Source organism: Vombatus ursinus, unplaced genomic scaffold (assembly GCF_900497805.2).
Source record: "Vombatus ursinus unplaced genomic scaffold, bare-nosed wombat genome assembly UNPS02014867.1, whole genome shotgun sequence".
Lineage (NCBI taxonomy): Eukaryota > Metazoa > Chordata > Mammalia > Diprotodontia > Vombatidae > Vombatus > Vombatus ursinus.
In genome coordinates, this window is record NW_020954645.1 from 1,827,080 (window position 1) to 1,841,895 (window position 14,816).

At 48.2% G+C, this 14,816-nt stretch overlaps 1 protein-coding gene across 3 annotated transcripts in view; it reads left to right on the forward strand.

Annotated features, from left to right (window-relative positions):
* Positions 1–2,394: 2,394 nt before the first annotated feature.
* The window catches only part of PTH1R (parathyroid hormone 1 receptor), a 63,399-nt gene continuing 50,977 nt past the window's right edge, over positions 2,395–14,816 (forward strand). For 2 of the 3 annotated variants that reach the window (XM_027842189.1, XM_027842191.1), the window contains exons 1-2: positions 2,397–2,411; positions 3,987–4,472. In XM_027842189.1, the coding sequence (XP_027697990.1) occupies positions 4,392–4,472 (81 nt within the window). In that variant the 5' untranslated portion in view covers positions 2,397–2,411; positions 3,987–4,391. Of the gene's footprint in view, positions 2,412–3,986; positions 4,473–14,816 lie in introns of all 3 variants that reach the window. The other variant, XM_027842190.1, reaches the window with a different exon arrangement.

The window sequence follows — 14,816 nt, forward strand, 5'->3', positions numbered from 1 at the left end:
AAATGGACTCTCACCCAGTACTTTCACTGTTTTCATTTAAGTGACCACTGCAAGTATTGGGGGAAAGACTCTACTTCACTTCAGAGTCCATGATGGCCAAATTCCTCAGAGAGGAAAATGGAAACTCTCTCATCCCTAGGGAATGGGTCTTTACTGTACTCTTGATCAGCTATGTCCTGATAAAAGGCTGATATTTCTCTCTTCCAAACCCTGCTGCGAAATTCATCTTATCCATTTCCACTTAACCAATGGTAGCACAAGACAGTGTACCAGACCACTCCCCCATTCCTATAACTGAGTCAGTCCCCATTTCCTCCAGTAAGCTTTCATGGTATGGACTGGGGTAATCAGGAAAGGCCTCTTGAAGAAGGTGCAGGGCCATCTCCAGTCGTCCTGATCTATATCTAGCCACTGGACCCAGATGGCTCCAGAGGATAAAGTGAGGTTGGCGATTTTGCACAGCTCTCCCTCACTTAAATCCAATTCCCTCATATTTCATGGCATCTCCTCCCTGATGTCATGGTCCTCTTCTAGAACAAGCAGCAGCAGCATCCCTCTTGCTGGTCATATCTCCTTTCCACTGAATACAGATTCCTTCCCTGAGCCCCCATATTCCTCAAACAGCCCATCTCTGGTCCTTCATCCTATATGTAATACAAATAGACTCCAGCTAAGAATCAGAAGACCTGGGTTCTAGTTCCAGTTCTCTCATTAACTAGATATATGACCCTAGGCAAATCATTTCCCCTCTCTAGGCTTCAGTTTCCCAATTCTTAAATGAATGGGGAGGGAGGGAGGAATGGCAGGAGATTCCACCAGCTCATCTCAAAGCCAGCTCTAGAGGTCTCAAATTCTCCCCTTTCCTTTCTCACCTTGTAACCCAAGACTAGAATCTTATCATTCCTGTCTTTACCCAAAAAATCCACAGGAGGCCTCCCCTCCTCTGGATCTTTCCTCTTTTTCTAACTACCAGAGGTATCTCAGTAAAGGGAAGTGAGGAAAGAGGGCTTTCAAATAAAGAGCTGGGCTCCCTGCACTCAAGGACCCAGCCCTCCAATTTCCTGCCTTTTCAATGCTCTGGGTCTGAGGACCTAGACAGAAAAAGAAGAGAGGGGAGCTGCTATATACCCACCTGCCTCTCAGATCTCACAGCCCCTCTACCTACATAAGCTATCGAAGTTGGGCTTGAGAGAGAGAAGCAGATAAAGGAAAGCAAGGAAAAGAGAGACAAGGAAGAGGGAGAGAAAGATTTCAGAGGGAGAAGAGAGAAAAGAAGGAAAGGGATGCAGAAAGGGCAGAACAGGAAAAAAAAAGAGAGAAGAGACAGATATAAATAGAAAAGGAGAGAGAGAGAGAGAGAGAGAGAGAGGTTTCTGGCTTTACCAGGAAACCTTGCTCCGGCCCTGGAAAGAGGGGCCTTTTCATGAAGGAACTGAAGGCACCTATTCAGACACTGAGGGGCTGTTGCAATTAGGAGGGGGAAAAAATTAACCCAATAGCAATTTCATGGGAAAAAAAATAATAAAGTGGGTCGTCAGAGCCCCCACCTTCGGAGTGAACTGGGAAAGGACTAAAGGAGAGACTGATGAAGGGACTGATGGACACACTAAGGACCACAGATGGGCAGCCCCATTCTCTGGGGCCACGTAGTGCCTGGAATGGGGGCGTAATCCCTCTGTGTTCTGCCTAACTTTCCCTTCCCCAGCCATCCTCTTCTCAAGAACCCAAAGTCTGAAGTGGGGGGCGTGGGGTGGGGGAAAGGAAAGAAAAAAATCAACTCCTTCTCCCCAAAGCCAATTCTCCGGGCCACCAGGGGATATGAATGAACCGGTCCAGCGGGAATGGTGAGACAAATGCCCCTGGACCCCACCAGCATCCAGCACACACAAACTTTGGAAAGGACTCACGGTCTGGGTTCGGAGGTTACTGGGGTGGGGGTGGGAGGCTCATGGCGTCCCCCTCCCTGCCCTATAACCTGGGACTTCAGGACTCCTCCCCCAATTCATCCCTCCTCCTCCCCCTCCTCCTTCCCCTCCTTCCCCCCTCCTCTCCCTGTAAACACTGTCAGTGTAGTGTTCCGGGCCGGAGTAGCTGGGTAGCGAAGAAGGGAACCAGAGGGAAAGACAGCGAGAAAGGGACAGAGAAAGAAGGAGGCAGCAAAAACAGTCGTGGAAATAGAATTAGGGAGAGAGACAGCCTGAAAAGAGAGAAAGGAGGCCGAGGACCAGAGGAGTGGGGTGGACGAGGTGGGGAGGAGCAGGAGGAGGGCGGGTGCAGGGAGGGGGAGTAGGAAGGGGCCCCGGCGCCCGATGAAGTCCCCCCGGGATCGCGGACGGGGCGCTGTCCTCGGGGGGCCGTCGGGGGGTCCCCGACATCCATGGCAAAGCGGGGCCCGAGGCTGCCGGCTCAGAGTAAGTGTTAGTGTGTGTATTTGTGTGTAGTGTGCATGTAATGTGAGGGTGGAGTGGATGTGCTGGGAGCTCGGAGTCAGGACAGATGGGGAGCCGAGCAGGCCGGGGGTGCTGTACCTTTCCCTTCCTAAGACGCCGTCTTGGGGCAGCCCGCTAATGTAGCAGCCCCAGGGCCCAGAGCCCGCCCTCCTCCCGCTCCGCTTCGGGGCTTTTTTGGAAACTTGCAAATATTTTCGGGGGATGGGGGTGGGGGCGAGACAGAGCGAAGAAGAAGAAGGACTTCAGCACCAGAGACTAAAAGAGAAAGAGACAGAGGTGGAGGCAGAGACTAAGAAGAGACAGATGGAGAGAGCAGCTACAGAAAGAGAAAGGGAGAGGGGAGGTAAGGAGAGACAGACACTGAGAGAGACCCAAATGGAGGGGAGGGGGACGCCTGGAGGAAGGCAGAGAAAGCCGGAGAAAAAAGACCTAGGGAGACTGAGAGGGAAACAGACTGAAAGGGAACCCGAAAGACCGGCAGACTGAGACGGAAGAAAAAAGAAAGACAGAGACTGAGCTGGACAGGCAGACAGTGCGAGGGGGCTGGGGGAAGGAGGGGAAGCAGATCCTGGGCCCAAAGACTGAAAATGAGGGAATGAGAGGGAAGCCGCCGGGCCGGCGGGCCAGGCCCGGGAAGGGAGGGAAGGGAGGGAAAAGAGGGAAGGGATGGGAGGAGAAGGGGCCGGGGCTGGGGACGGGAGCTGGCGGCCGCCAGCCTCCGACTACTGTAGGTTTGAGTGTTACTGCAAAGTTGAACAAGACTTTCTCCCCCTACGACCAGGCGCTGTTTAAATTGCAGAAAAACGCTACCCTACAACCCCCATCCTTTCCCTCCCCTTCACTGTCTCCTTCGGCGCTTTCCTTCCCCCCTTCCCTAGAAACCTGGAAAAGATAAAATTACCAGATCTAAAAATACACCCGGACTTCTGCGACCACCCTTCACCCAGCCCCGCCCACTCCCCCTCTGGGCCCCGACCACTCCCCTTCCCCAGCCCATTCCCCCTTTTCCCCCAGTCCAAACCACTCCTCCTCCCCCACCCCCGTCTGACCACTCCCCTTCCCCATCCCATCTCATCCTCCTACTACCCCTTTCTCAATCCACTCCTTAATCCCATCCCACCCACCCCCCTCTCTCTCTCCTCTCCATTCTCATCCCCACCTCATTACCACTCCCCATCCCACTCCAACCCCTGCTCCCTTTTTACCCCCTCAACACCCCCACGTGCCGGCTCCCACACCCCCTAACCTCCACCCCTCCACACACACAAGGAGACCGGCATCCACAACCCCCAGACTCCTTAGTCCACACCGCCTCAGGCCCCCTCTCCCACGTAGCCCCCCAGGATTCCAACCCCTTGCAGCCTCTGCAACCCCCAGGCCACACCCCCGTCTTTGCTACCCCCACCCCACCCCTGAGCGTTGGACAAAACCACGACTCGAACTTCCCATTAAGGGGAGGGGGGAGTTGGGGGCGGGACTGGGAGGGGGAGAAGAGCAGCTCTGACATATGGATGTGATTTCCCTACTCCGAGGCAGATACCCAGCAAGCTAACCCAGCGCACTGCGCTCTGCTCGCCCTCTCCGCTTGCTCTCCGACTCGGTCGCGCTCGCCCAGCACATGGAGCCAGTGACGGGCTCTGGGGCTTCTCAGAGCCTCGGGAGGAGACGTCTAGAGCCTCGGGGCGGTAGCCTCTGCCTCCGCCTCTTTCTTGCAGCCTAGGTCTGGGAACGAACTCCCGGAGATCCAGAAGAAAGAGGGCAAAGGGAGAGAGGGGGGCGAGGGGGTCGAAGACGCCTCCTGCGCCCCCTTGGCTAACCCGCAGGCCTTCCCTTCTCTCCTCGCCATCACCACCACCCCTCCCTCCTGGCCCGGCCCGCCCGTCCTGGCCCGGCCCATTCTGTCCCCAGCCCCGCTGGACTCGGCCCTAGGGAACGGCGGCGATGGGAGCGCCCCGGATCTCGATCTCGCACAGTCTTGCCTTGCTCCTCTGCTGCTCCGTGCTCAGCTCCGTTTACGCACTGGTAAGTGCCTCTGTAACTCCCTCAGACCTTCCGACCGTTTTCTCCTTCCGTGGGCGGGGGGGGGGGCGGGGGGGAGGGGGGGGGGGGGGGGGAAGAAGAGAGAAAGGGAGGGTGAAGAGGTCAACTCCTAAGGAAAGGAGTTGGACTGGATAGGGAGATGGAGAAGAGCTAGAGTTCTTTAGAGTCTGGGGGGCAAAGTCGAAGGGTTCCTTCAGGAGAACTTGATGGCTTCGCTTTTAAGACCCCCGTCTCCCTTGGCAGCTAAACATCTAAGGGTCCCCGACAGGTCCTTGGGAGTTCTATTTGAGCTCCATAGATATTGTGACTATGTATTTGTGGGTTCCTCTCAGAAGCTGTTGGTCTGTTTTTAGGGCTTCCCCGGGGAGTCCTTGTTGGGTCTGTGTCTAAAGTGTCCCTCCCAGGGGTTCTTGGTGGCCTTGTTTTCAGACATTCTCTTAGGTATCCTTAGTATAACAGTGTTTAGGGATCCACCCCAGAAACCCTTATTTTTAAGAGTTGCCCCAGGAGCCCTCGGTCATTCTGTGTTTAGGGTTCCCATTCCCAGGCATTTTGTTAGCTCCACGTCTAAGGGGGTCTTCTCAGGGGTTCTAGGAAGTTCTGGTTAAGACCTCCTCCCTAAAGGTCTTTGGTGGATCTGTGTTCAAAGTTTCCCTCTCCAAAGGAGTCTGTGCTGTCTATGTTTAAGGTATCTTAACATAATTCCTGGGTATCTGTCTACATCTCCCCAAGAGTTCTTGGCAACTCTGTATTTGGAGGTGGACCCCAGTAGTCCTTAGCTGTGCTGCGTTTAGCAGCTCCCTCCGGAATCTTTGGTTGCTGTTTAGAAATTCCCCTTCCAGAAGTCCCTTGGGGTCTCCTGTGTCTAAAGGGTCCTTCCCAGGGCTTTTTGGTATCAATGCGTTTAGATCTTCTCCCTAAAGACAGTTGGCAGATCTGTGCCAAAGGCTCCTCTTCCCAGGGGTCCTGTGTTGGAGGTTCCTTTTAACTGGTCTCTGGTCACATTGTATTTAAGCATTCCCCCCCCCCAAGTCCTTTGATTGTCCTGTATTTACCAGTACTTGTGAGGTTTCTTGGCAGTTATATAGGGGTTCCTTGAAATCTCTAGGTCAGCTTTAGGCTCTCCCTCCAAGAGTATAATCACAGCCAGCAAGAGTACAGGATGTTGGGGTGAGTCTCAGGCTGGGGAGATTGCTTCTTCTTCATGGCACATTTCAAGCCTCCTAGTACTCAGAGAGATTGTCTATGGGTGGCATCAGGAGGGCCATAAATGACTTGGGAGAAGGTATTCCTCAGAAGGAGCAGGATCCCATCTCCAAGCTCCCTTAAAGATCTATCTCCTGGCTCGGAGAGAGCTGCTTATTTATTCTAAATGGGAACTCAAGTGAATGAGGTGACAGATCTCAAGGGGAGGATTAGTGCCTAGTCTATGGGCTGAGAAAATAATGGGAGAGAGAAAGAGAGACAGGTTGAACCAGAAGGAGGTAGAGGGATGGAGAAGAAAGAAATGGAGATAGAGCTAAACAGAGAAAACTTGGGACAGAGTGAAAAAAGAGGGACAAGGAGAAAGACTGAAAAAAAAAGAGAAAGAAGAGATCAATACAGAGGGAGAGACAGAGATGGAAGGAGAGAGAGATAGGGAAAGGAGAGAAAGCTAGGAAAAGATAGGACAGTGGCAGAGAGAAAAAAGGAAATAATAAAGGGAGAGAGAGAGAGAGCCTTTTTTTTTTAACTAGATCACAGACATGTCTCTAAGTCTCCCCAGAAGAAAGGCTGGAGAGAAATTTGTAAAAAGGATTCCTGTTGATCTAGGAGAAAAGAGGGAGCTAGGCTAGCTGATCTCTAGGTCCCTTCCAGCTTTAAATCCTATAGTTCTATGATTGGGAAGGTCCTTTTCCATCTTAGAGATTCTAAAATTCTATGAGCCAATGATCCCAATGCTTGGTCCTCATGGTGAGATGCCATGAGAACCACATGGCTAGTTTTCTGTACTATTCACTTCCCATTTCATGGGATCACAGATATTATAGGATTTAGAGCTGGAAGAAATCTCAGCGCCTTGCTGAACCCCATCATTTCACAGATGAGGAAGCTGAGGCCAAGAGAAGGAAAATGAGTGTCTGAAGACCACACAGTAAGTTTCAGGGCAGGGACTGCCTCACACAACACTTCCTTCATCAAGAGTTCTTAGTGGTCCATCTTTCTCCACTTCACCACTACACTCTACCCAAGTAATTCTTTCTCTTCTTCCCCCCACCCCAGTTTCCCTCCACTCTCCCCAACCCCCACAACAATGAAGTGTCCTGTATTCCACCCTCTCAGAATCCTGTTCTTTGACCCAGCTAACTCCTGATCAACTGAGCCTTTTGCTAATAATAATCATAATTGTAATAATTCATAGACTGTTAGAACTTGGGGACTGCAATCATTGTCCGTGAATGGGGCTTCTGAGACAACATTTCCTGTAATAGGAAGATCGCTAGATTTGGAGCCAAAAGACCTGGGTCCGGGGTCCTCAGATGCCAACCCTACCAACAACTAGTCTCACTATAGGAAAGTTACTTCCTTTCTATGAGCCTCAGTTTCTTCATCTGAAAAATGAGGGTGAATGATAAGATAATCCTTCAGGCACCCCTCCAGTTCAGAGGTTCTATCATTCTATGATTTCAATGAGAGTGACCTTTTTTCCCTCTTCTGTTTCAAAGGATACAGATATAATTTCATATTAAATATGCAATTATGCATGTATCAAAATACTTCCAGCTCTGTGATTTATCTGTAATAATAGCTTACATTGAAATTGCTCTCCCTTCCTCTGCTTGTAGCCAGAAGCACGGCTAGCCCCCGGAGAGCATCTGGACTTGAAGACTGGGGTGTGGTCTTCTAGTGCTCCTTGGGCTGGCTAGAGGAGGTGGAAATCAGATTCTCATTGGGAAGGATAGGGCCCCAGCCCCAGCCTGTCTGTCCCCCTGACAAACAAGCCCAGTGGTAGGTTGAGATAAGAGAAGAGTGAAGCCATCTCTGGGTTCCAGACGTCTCATCTGGCCCTAGAGCCTGAGCCATATCCTACCTGGTTTTCCCCTCAGTCCCAAGATACTGACGTCTAGAGTATGTTGGATTTCATACCTTTAGAGGGAAGCTAGGTTCACAGGGGCCAATGGGAAGAGCATCATTGAGTCTGTCTGAAGTGGGGATCCTGAGAGGGTAAGTGTCATGTGTTATGGTGTCAGATGGTATGAGGATGTAGAAGTGTATCTTTATATTACATATACACACATACATATAATATGTATGTGCATGTGTGTGTGTAAACATGAGTAGGTACTACATGCCTATGTTTGTATGTGTATATATCTTTGACAATGAAAATGTATGTGTCTCTATGCATGAGTATGAATGAATATGTGGGTATGAGTGTCTTCAACTGTTTAGGGAATATGGTATGTCAAAATTCATATGTATGTGTGAGTGTGCATGTATATGTATGTATCCAAGTGTGGGAATATATGCTCCTGTGTGTGTGTGTATGAGATAGGGAGATGGAGTGTGATGGTGAAGAGAGAGAGAATGGAGAGAGAGAGTCAGAGACAGAAATTTGGAGGGATCCACATTCAGTGTCTGGACAAAGTTACAGGACCCTGTACTATGGTGTTTAGGAATAAGAGGAGGAAAAAATACGAATCCTGGGGTCAGTGGGTTTTAATGTGAGTGAGAATTTGTATTTAGATGAAAATTATTCAAGACAGCAGTTTTAAAATATTCGCAGCTGCATAAGTAGAGTCTAAGAGGCATCAAAGTTAGTGTGTTCGAAAAGTTGGGATCCAGAGAAGATCCAAGGAAATAGGAACCGGACCCTGGGTTTGGTGTTGTAAAACCTGGGTTCAAATGAAAACTTCCCCACTTAGTGTCACTTAACCTATTTCAGCCTCAGTTTCCTTATTTGTAAAAGGAAGGGGTTTGGGCTAGGTTTTCTCCAAGGTCCCTTCCAGTCTAAGGAAAGGATTCTAAGTTCCCTCTGGCCATAGAGTACCACTTTAAGGTTCATGTTCCATGAGGAACCAGCAGTGTCTTGAGCCCCCAATGCCCCTCCCAATCACCAATAATAATAACTGACATTTAGGTGATGTTTTCTATATATTATCTCATTTGAGGTCAGTGTTACATTTATCATCACCATTTTACAAATGAGGGAAGGTGATAAGATTCTCCAGTTCTAAGTGGCAAGGGCTTAATTTGGGGGCTGAGGGTTTTGTGATGAGACGATAGGAGCTCAGTGAGTGGGTTGAAGGTTCAGTGAGGGAGATGAAGGCTTAATGAGAGGAATGAGGCTCAAGGATTTGGTTGGAGAGTCTGTGAGAAGAGCTTGAATTTCTATAGGGGATAGGGGCTCCGTGATGTGGATGAAGAGATGAGTGCTCAGTGAGGAGAAGAACAGAGTTCCATGAAGGGATGAGGAAGCTCTGTGAAGGAACAGGGGCTCCAGCAATGAAGAATTCAGTGTGAGTATTAGGAGATACTGTCTGTCACACTGCTGTCAGTTTTCTGTGCCCAAAGAGATCTCCTTTCCTCCTTCTTTCCCCTACTTCCCCAGCTATCACCTCATCCACTTCTGGCCATCTATCAGGGGTCTGAGCCCTGAGTGAGGGTCTGGCCAATTTCCAGTTTTCCTCTTGCTGAGCTCATTGTGTACCCTCCTTCCCATGTCAGGGATCAATCAAGATATTTTCTCAACAACGGACCCATCAGCTTTGTACAAGACATAAACACTGATGGATTATTCAGCCCTCCAGCCAAGCCCAGGGCTGCTCATTAGCTGGGGCAGAGTGGAGACAGAGAAGATACAAAAACCTGCCCCTCGAAGCCACTCTGCCTCATCTCCCCTTCCCATCAGTGAGACTTGGCTCTAGCAATAAGGGTGTGTCAGAGTCATCCACACTTTCACTCCTAGTCTCCCTTGCAGCTCATTCACTCCCTGAGTTTTTTGAGATAACTGGTAGGGTTAGGGCACGATCCGTGGCTGGGATTAAGGCTTGGTTTGTTCCTGGGTTAGAGCTCAGGTTAGGGAGACAGGACAAGGATGAAGAAGAGCTCCTGCTCTTAGGATTCCCGATCTGACCAGGAGAGCAAGCCAGACATCTTGGACACAAAAACAAAAATGTTTTCAATGCAACCTCCCACCCGGTGCCCAGGGCATCTCTGTGCTGAGGCAAGGTACAGAGGGAGCAGAGCTTAATGGGTTCCATTAAAGAGATCTTCCTGGAGGGAGTGTTCTGTGAGATGACTTTGGGCTCTCAGAGAATGAAAAGGCCATATTAGATAGTGTAAGAGTAGCAGCTTGTGGTAAGGTCAGAGGAAAGACTGAAGGGTCATGCTTTCTTTCCTAGATCAGAGAATCAGTGTGAAGTGGACAGAGATTGGGCAGTGAAGGGGAGGAGTTCTTCCCATCTTATTTCCCATGGCAGCCACTCAATGCTCCCTTAGTTAATGAGGCATCATAGTAAAAATAGCACTGATCTGGGAGTCAGGAGACCTGGGTTCTAGTCTTAACCCTTCCACTAACTTGCTGTATGACCTCAGACAAATCATTTTCCCTTTTCTGGGCTGAAGGAGCTAGACGGAATGATCTCTTTCTGTAGTTCACTTTTTGTTTTTTTAAAAAAAGTTCCATTTCTATAGAGTTTGAAAGTTTGCAAAATCCTTTCCTCCTGACAATCCCGGACTCCAGTCCCATTATTGCTGTACCATTGTACTAACATATCAGGGGAATTTGACTTAGAGAGGAGTAGGTGACTTGGTCAAGGTCACACAGCTTGCACTACATCTGGGAATGAAACCCAGGTCTCCTGATTCCAAGTCCAGGGCTTTATCCCCTTTGGCTGTAGTGTTAAGACTCAGTCTGCAAGTCTCCCTAGTGTGCCAGAATCATATTAAAATGTAATTGGGAAACATTTAACAACATAATAAAATACAATAAAACACAGATAACATTACATTTTAAAACTAAGTCAATATGCTGCCCACAGGGATGTTCAGTGCCCCTCCCCCCTTCTATTTGACTTTGATGTCACTGCCCTACACCAAACTGCCTCATATTCTGTCCCAAGCAATTCAATGCACAAAGGGCATATCTTCATAGGCAGCTGAATAATTTATGTTATTTAAAAAAAAAAACTCTGTTCAATCAATATATATTTATTCAGTGAATCCTTATTATATACCCAGCCTTACACTCAGGTTTGTTTGTGTTTGTTGTTGTTGTTATTTGGGTCGGGGGAGAGACAAGGAAAAGAAAAGGTTGCCCTTGGGGAGCTCCCAGTCTGGCTGGAGAGACCAGATTCACACAGATGCCAAAATAACTTAATCCCAGGTTCCTGGGTGTTCAGTGATCATAGAATATACACACCACGAGAGAGGAGAGATGGGTTAGTGTGAGCTGGAAATGAGGGTGGGGAGGGGTCTAGGAAGGCTTCCTGGAGGAGGTGAGGCTAAAGCTGGACCTTAAGGGTGAGGGGGAGAGGAAGAAAGAGGACATTTTGGGCAGGAGTTCTGTTTAATGCAGGAGTGACCATAGTGGGTGACTTAAGGAATACAAGAGAGTATTTGTAAGGAAGCAGTCCAGGCTAGAGGGGAGAGTCCATGTAAGGTTTACAAAGAGCTTTCCACCCTGTAGGGTAGGTAGTGTAAACATTATCCTCATTTTACAGATAAGGAAACTGAGGCTCAGAGAGACTCAGAACTGACTGGGCCAAGGTCATATAGCTGATGAGTGGCAAAATTGGAACTTGAATCCAGCTCTTATTTCTCTAAGATTATAATTCTTCCCACTATAACAAGATAACTCTGTCGATATTACTAATAATATTATTCTTGGACAGCTCAACTTTTTACTCTCCCTTAAAGGGACAGCAACATGTTTGAGCGGTGGACATTGGTGGAAAAGAACATAATCCCTTTAAATATCTCTTTCTCTGGAATGCAGGGATTGATGGGGGACAGAGCTGTAGGGGAGAATGTCATTTCATTAGGAATTTTTTAAAGGAAGCTGTGAATGAACTTTCAGGACTCATTGTATTTTCCTCCCCTTCCCCTATGTTAAGCATTTCCTCAGAATCTTTCTTTATATTTGTATCGTCAGTACCTAGTACCATGGCTGGCACATAGTAGGTGCTTAATAAATGTTTATTGATTGATTGGTTGCCTGTTTAAAGACAGTTCCTGGCCCCAGCCAAAAGCTCTGAGAAGGAGCAGCTTAGATTAAGGGTAGATGTGGTCCTAAGAGTGTTGAGAGATCCTATCCCATTCTGGGAAAATTAGGATGCAGAACCCAAAACTATGTACTTATGACAATGAGCTGTTATATTCCAGCCTCCTCTTTGGTATGAGATAGACTACCTGTTAGGAAGGTCCCAGGAGAGAAGATAACAACTACGTACTTATCAGCTTCAGTGGGTCAGGATAGGACATGGGAATGGGGCACCTCTGTCTCCTGCCCCATAGTCTCATAAACTGTCAGAGCTAAAAAGATATTAGAGATCATCCAGTTTACCTGGGTCATTTTACAAATGGGAAACTTGGAACCATGAGAGGTGAAGGGATTTAGGGGCATCTAGGTGGCACAGTGGATAGAGCACCGGCCCTGGATTCAGGAGGACCTGAGTTCAAATCTGGCCTCAGACACATAACACTTACTATCTTTGTGACCCTGGACAAGTCACTTAACCCCATTGCCCAGCCAAAAAAAGGAAAAGAAAAAGAAAAAAAGAGAGAGAGGTGAAGGGATTTGTCAAGATCATACAGCTTGCGAGTTGAAGTTGCCTCTTAGCTCACAGCTAGGATCATTGGGCTGCCAGTCTCTCAGTTGACACCTACATCTTTCCTAAGGCTGGGGAAGAAGGATCAGCTGGTGTAGCGGCAGAAACACTAATGTAGCATATGGAGTGGGGTCTCTCAAACTGCCTGGGACCATTCCCCAGGGGACCTGGTTCTTCGTGGTTGTCTGTTGTCCAGAAGGAAAAGGCAGGAAGGGTGCAGGCAGGAAAGGAGGTCAAAGAAGTAGGGAAGTGTGAGAGATGTTTACATCAGATTCCCCACCCACCCCATCCCATCCCATCCCATGCCTTGGCCACAGGGCTCAGCTTTCACACTGAGATATATGAAGGCGCCTCCATGCTGATGATCTGCAAGTGTGTATTTCTTGCTGTCTGCCTTTTCAATAACTATTGATCTCTTCACTCCCTGAATCTGGGCCAGGCTCCCAGCCCAAGCAAGCAATGTCTCTCTTACCTCAACAGCTACAGAATGCATTCAAAGGCAATAATCATGGCAGTGAAGCTATTGCTATTCTGGATGTGGACACTAGTGTCATACTTGGGAAAATGATATCAGGGAAAGTGGAGCTCCACTAAGATCCTACTTTTCTCGCCATACATCACTATCACCATACTATCATTACCATCACCATCACCACCGTCACCTTCTATAGCATCATCATTACCCTCTATCACCACTCACCTTCTGTAGCATCATCACTACCCTCTCTATCACCATCATCATCATCACCCTATCATCACTACCTTCTCAATCACCATCACTGTCATCCCTTTCCCTTTCCCTATCACCCTCATCACCCTCTCTAACACTATCAGCTCTCATATCCATCCCCATCACCACCTTCTCTATCACTCTCACCATCATCTAGCACACAGTGTCATCATCACTACATTCCCCGCCAATCACTATCACCATCATTACCCTAACACCATCAATCATCATCTCTATCCCCACCTTCTCTATCACCTTCACCATTTTCTATCACCATCGTCATCCCTGTTGCCATCGCTAAACCTGTATTAAGATCCTCTTTGCCCATTGCGCCAAGATGACTTTACAGTCTGAGTCTCTCACTTGGTTGAGGGAACACGATTATTCCCAGGGAATAATAGTCGTTTGATCTGGGATAGTCTTCTATGGGAAGTAGGGTCCAATGATGAGGACCATTTTGGAGGATGCTTATCGGCAAGCAACGAAGGGTATCCAGGCTTCAGCTACTGTGTGAGAGAGAGCAGGAATAAATTACCCAACACAGGAGGGGAGATTGGAAGAAAAGAGTTTGAAGTTCAAGAACTTTGTGTAGGAGGCACAAAAGAAAGCAGATGGCCTCTGTGAAGTTTGGGAGCAGAATCTCCATCTGCCTCATTCCTTGTTTTCCTTTTTTCTCCTTCAATAATAACAGTAATAACTTTGATTTCTATAAAGATTTGAAGCTTACGAAAAACTTTTCTTCCAGACCTGTAAGTTGGACCATGTATTATCCCCATTTTACAGATGAGAAAATGGAGGCTCAGAGAAGGTGGCTTACCAACATCACATAGAAAGTAAGTCAGAGAGCCAGGACTCATACCCAGGAGGGTTTCCCAATTCCAGTTCCAATGCCCTTTCCGTCAAACTCTGCCGTCTCCAGAAAGTCTTTCCATCCGGAAAAGATCTAGGCAGAGGATGAGAAAAAGAAAGGGAAGGTCAGAGAAGTGAAACTTGTCTCTCTCAGTGCCTGCGTCTCCTCAGCACTGTCACAACTCATCTTAGAGACAGTTCCATGGTTTGAACCCAAGCCCCCGACTCTAAATTCAGTGGGTATTTTTTTCACCCTTTTCTCTAAGATTTAGAGCCAGAAGGGAGCTTAGAGGTCATCTGATTCCTTCTTTTTTTTCCAAAGAGATTGCGGACCATGGTGGTTCAACAACTTACCCAAAGTCACAAAGATAGTGACAAGGGAGAGATTGGAACCTAGGCTGCTAACTTCAGTCTCATTGCACTGTGTTTGCTCTATCTCCCTGAGTCTCAATTTCTTCCTCTGCAAAAATAAGGGGTTGGACTAAATTGTCCCTGGTGTCACTCCCAGCTCCCAATCCCTCCATCCTGTGAAATTCCAATCTGTTTAGAAATAGGATATCCATCTGTCAGTCCTTTACTGAATGTGCATGGCACTCCCCCTAGGGGCAGATTAGGGAGAGAAGTAACTCAAAAGTCTTCTGCAAAGTTTTAGGATAGACCTCAGGAAGAACTGCCTAGTGCCTATACTCCTGTAAGAGGAAAGTCATTGAGTCTCTTTCCCCACCCTCCCCTAGTCCTAGAGTCAAGCAGAGATGCCTCTATTCCCTAGAGGGGGCTGCCTTACCTAGAGGCAAGGGGAGTAGCTGTAAAAATCTCAAGAAATAAATTCCTAGGCAGAATGGAGGGGCAAGTAGGAAGTGTGAGGAAGCTGAGAAAGGGAGCCCTTTCATTACCTCTGAGGTTTTCTCTAGAGGATGAGAATTCAGCACCTTCCTG